The sequence below is a fragment of the Perca flavescens genome, chromosome 9 (genome assembly GCF_004354835.1).
Source record: "Perca flavescens isolate YP-PL-M2 chromosome 9, PFLA_1.0, whole genome shotgun sequence".
Taxonomy (NCBI): Eukaryota; Metazoa; Chordata; class Actinopteri; order Perciformes; family Percidae; genus Perca; species Perca flavescens.
This window is the reverse complement of record NC_041339.1, coordinates 17,817,814-17,821,243: the sequence shown is the minus strand read 5'-3', so window position 1 is coordinate 17,821,243 and position 3,430 is coordinate 17,817,814. Positions and strand designations below refer to the sequence as shown.

At 47.4% G+C, this 3,430-nt stretch overlaps 1 protein-coding gene across 2 annotated transcripts; it reads left to right on the top strand.

Annotated features, from left to right (window-relative positions):
• Nucleotides 1-515: 515 nt before the first annotated feature.
• On the top strand, nucleotides 516-2,762 carry dmrta2 (DMRT-like family A2). 2 transcript variants are annotated; one of them, XM_028588115.1, is made up of 2 exons: nucleotides 516-978; nucleotides 1,528-2,762. In XM_028588115.1, the coding sequence occupies exons 1-2, from the start codon at nucleotides 516-518 to the stop codon at nucleotides 2,415-2,417; spliced, it is 1,353 nt and encodes a 450-aa protein (XP_028443916.1). In that variant the 3' UTR covers nucleotides 2,418-2,762. The 2 variants fall into 2 exon arrangements, with proteins under 2 accessions (XP_028443916.1, XP_028443917.1); XM_028588116.1 differs by having other exon boundaries at nucleotides 516-993.
• The last annotated feature ends 668 nt before the right edge of the window (nucleotides 2,763-3,430 follow it).

Below are 3,430 nucleotides of genomic sequence, written 5' to 3'. Positions count from 1 at the left end.
GCAAGCCAATCAGATTGCTCCTTCCCCCTTTGGCCAATGACAGACGCCACATTGTTGTCAAATTTGTCTAATGAAAACGTAGGGGCAACAATAGAAAGAGGGAGAGAGGGATCTGTATCCACTGGCAATCTCTGGAGGAAGTTAGTGTCTCAGGCTGCGGCGAGTAGCAACCTCGGCTCCTCCTGGACAGTTCAAACTTTCTGTCGGGGAGGAATGATCTCTCCTCTAGGCTTCTGCTCTTTTCGGATTTTAACTCGACAATATCTTCATATTTTTTGCTTCTTCTGCAGACTCCTCGAACAGTTTACTTTAGAGTTTCGGTCATAGTTTTTTTCTTCTTCTTGCACCATATTCTCATCAGTAGAAAGACATCGTTGACGTTACCTGTTGCCCAGAGATGTTGAGAACCGCCGAGCAGATGTGAACGGCTCAACACCAGCATAACTCAAACAAATCGTTCAAAAGAAAGCCGTTTTCTAGTTTCTAGTTCAGTTACATCAGTGAGGAACACAGGCATGGATCTGAGACCGGAGCACCCCACAGTCTCCTCTGCCTCTCAAGTCCACCCAGGGGCGGCGGCGGCGGCGGCAGCAGCAGCCTCCATCCCGGTGTCCATGGCCAGCAGCCTTCTGCGCGGCCCTCCGCTCATCTTGCGCGCCGCGGACAAGTACCCGCGCACCCCGAAGTGTGCCCGCTGCAGGAACCACGGCGTGGTTTCCGCGCTGAAGGGTCACAAGCGCTACTGCCGCTGGAAGGACTGTATGTGCGCCAAGTGCACGCTGATCGCCGAGAGGCAGCGAGTGATGGCAGCGCAGGTGGCGCTGCGGCGGCAGCAGGCGCAGGAGGAGAACGAAGCCCGGGAGCTGCAGCTGCTCTACGGCACGGCGGAGGGACTGGCCCTGGCCGCCGCCAACGGCATCATCCCCCCGCGGCCAAACTACGAGGTCTTTACCTCGGTCAACAGCGAGAGTAACTCAGGTGAGTGGAGAAAAAGTGCAGTTCTTGTTATTTTTATTAGAGCAGTGAAGCCTAAAATAACTCTGGCTTCGGTTCTAAAATCACCGTAAAACACAGGAAACAGAAGGCCTAATAGTCAAAAGAACTTCAGTTCAAATCTCAACAGGTAGCCTAGACCTAAAGCCTAATATGATTGATTTTTCCAGCTCATTTAGCCTGTATTATACTTGAATGGCCTGTGTTGGTGTGCTTGCAATTTTGTTTGCTAAGACACTCAGTAGCCTAGATAGATTTTGTTTAGCATGTTACTATATACAAAAAAAATGGTGCCTTATCTTTACATTGAGACTGTCTCTGAAACCGCTGTTGCAGTTTGAGGGTTCGCTAGTAGGCTACTGTAATAAACTTATTTTTCTAATTGCTGCCTCTTTTATCCCTGTGTGATTTAGTTTAGACTCTGGACCTCTGTTGCTTATGACTTCTATCAGGTCTACTCAGCCTAACATTCATATGTTGGGGTATTTGTGGACCCCCATCTGATACACTGTGATGTTGTGATTGTGTCAACAGAGTCAAGTATCCAGAAGTATGAGCTGTTTTCAAAGAGCCAGCTGTCCGGATCCGCCAGCTCTCAGCAGTCTGCTATGGGGAAACCGGCGTCTACCGAAAACGACTCGGCCCCTGGCATGTCGTCCCCAGACGGCCGACATGGAGGCTCGGGTTCAGAGAATGGAGACAGCGAGTCTTTCATCAACTCGCCGGTCTCCAAGCCTTTAAAAGACGGAGGGGAAACTCCTGGCTCCGTCAGCTCCATTGCCTCTGATTCCGGCTCTGAGACCGACAAAGACGAGCAGGAGCCCTCCCCTTCCTCTGCGGCCTCCCGGCACATGAACGCCATCGACATCCTGACCCGAGTGTTCCCCAGCCACAAGCGGAGCGTCCTGGAGCTTGTCCTGCAAGGCTGCGGTAAGGACGTGGTGCAGGCCATCGAGCAGATCCTCAACAACGGCGGCGCTCAGAGCTCCAACAAGGCCGGGACGGCTGAGACGTGGACGGCCGAGCGGGTGCTCCAAAACGCACAGCAGCCTCCGCCGTCCTCCACATCCACAACCGCCCCGACGAGGCCCATGTTACCCGGAGCCATGACGCTCAGTAACCGCTCTGCATTTTCTCCTCTCCAGCCAAACTCCCCGCACTTCGGCGCCGACCCCAGCACCTATCCTTTGGGCACCCACCTGGGACTGAACCCTCTGCGGCTGGCCTACTCTGCGCACAGCCGGGGACTGGCTTTCATGACGCCCTACTCCACCACCGGGTTGATGCCCACCCTGGGCTTTAGACCCCCGATAGACTATGCCTTTAGTGACCTGATAAGGGACAGGACAATGTTACACAAGGAGCAAGGCTATGTCAGCGGCCTGTACGGGCCCTTGGTCAACAACACGCCGGAAAAACAGTGAGGCTGGTGGACTGACCACAGAGACACATTACATTGTATTTGTAGCCACAAGTGTTGAATGTTCTGGCGAAATTCTGTGATGTGTTTTGACTACAGGCTACTGTACATAATAGGATTATCTGGCTTGTAGTCAAATGGTTTGAGATAAAGAAAAAAAAAAAAAAACTAAACTCACTTATGTGTAATTTTCAAAAATAATTTTTTATGTTTGACTAAGAAAGTTTGGATGACATTCCCCAGGTATGAAGTTGATCAAAAAAATAAAAGTGAAGCTGAAAAGATATTTATAAATTCCAAAATAAATCACAACGAAGCTGGGAAAGTAAAAAAGTAAACCCAGCACAAAAGGCTGAAACTATACACGTGCTTTTATTGCTAAATTGTATGTCAATTCTGCAGGATTTAAAATAAAGTAAGAGTTATGACCTGTTTAAAGCCCATCACATTTCTCAGCTGGTTGGTGAAACTGAAGTGCATATGATGTTTAAAATCAAACTTTAAATATGCATTTCTCTCTCACACACGGGATATTAATTGAGTCAAAATTAAGTTATTATAACATGTAGATGACGGATATTAACCCTATTTCCAGATGTACAAGTTGAACTAATTATCTGTAAATGCCACCCCTTTTTTTCTTGTCTTATTTCACTTATCTCGTCTATTTGTTTAGTTAATTTCCAACTGCCTGTATTAAATATTGCATTTGGTAATATGCTATATTTGACTTTCATTTATCCGCTAGTCAGCTCAAATTTTTTTGTGACAAAGTGCTGGATCAAGTCAGTTCATCTTCAAATGTTACAAGCTGTGCTGTCACATTGTATGAATATGCTGGAAATAAATGTTATTTTAACGAAAGTGGAAAAGTAGAATTCTTTTGTGTTGAGACTGATATAGAATATACCATCCATGTGTAGGCTAACACATTTTAATTTGTGAAGGGTGCATCAAAAACCGTGAACTAAAGTCCTTCCAAATGTGTAAGATATTTTGGCCTCAGGTGGGTAAAAC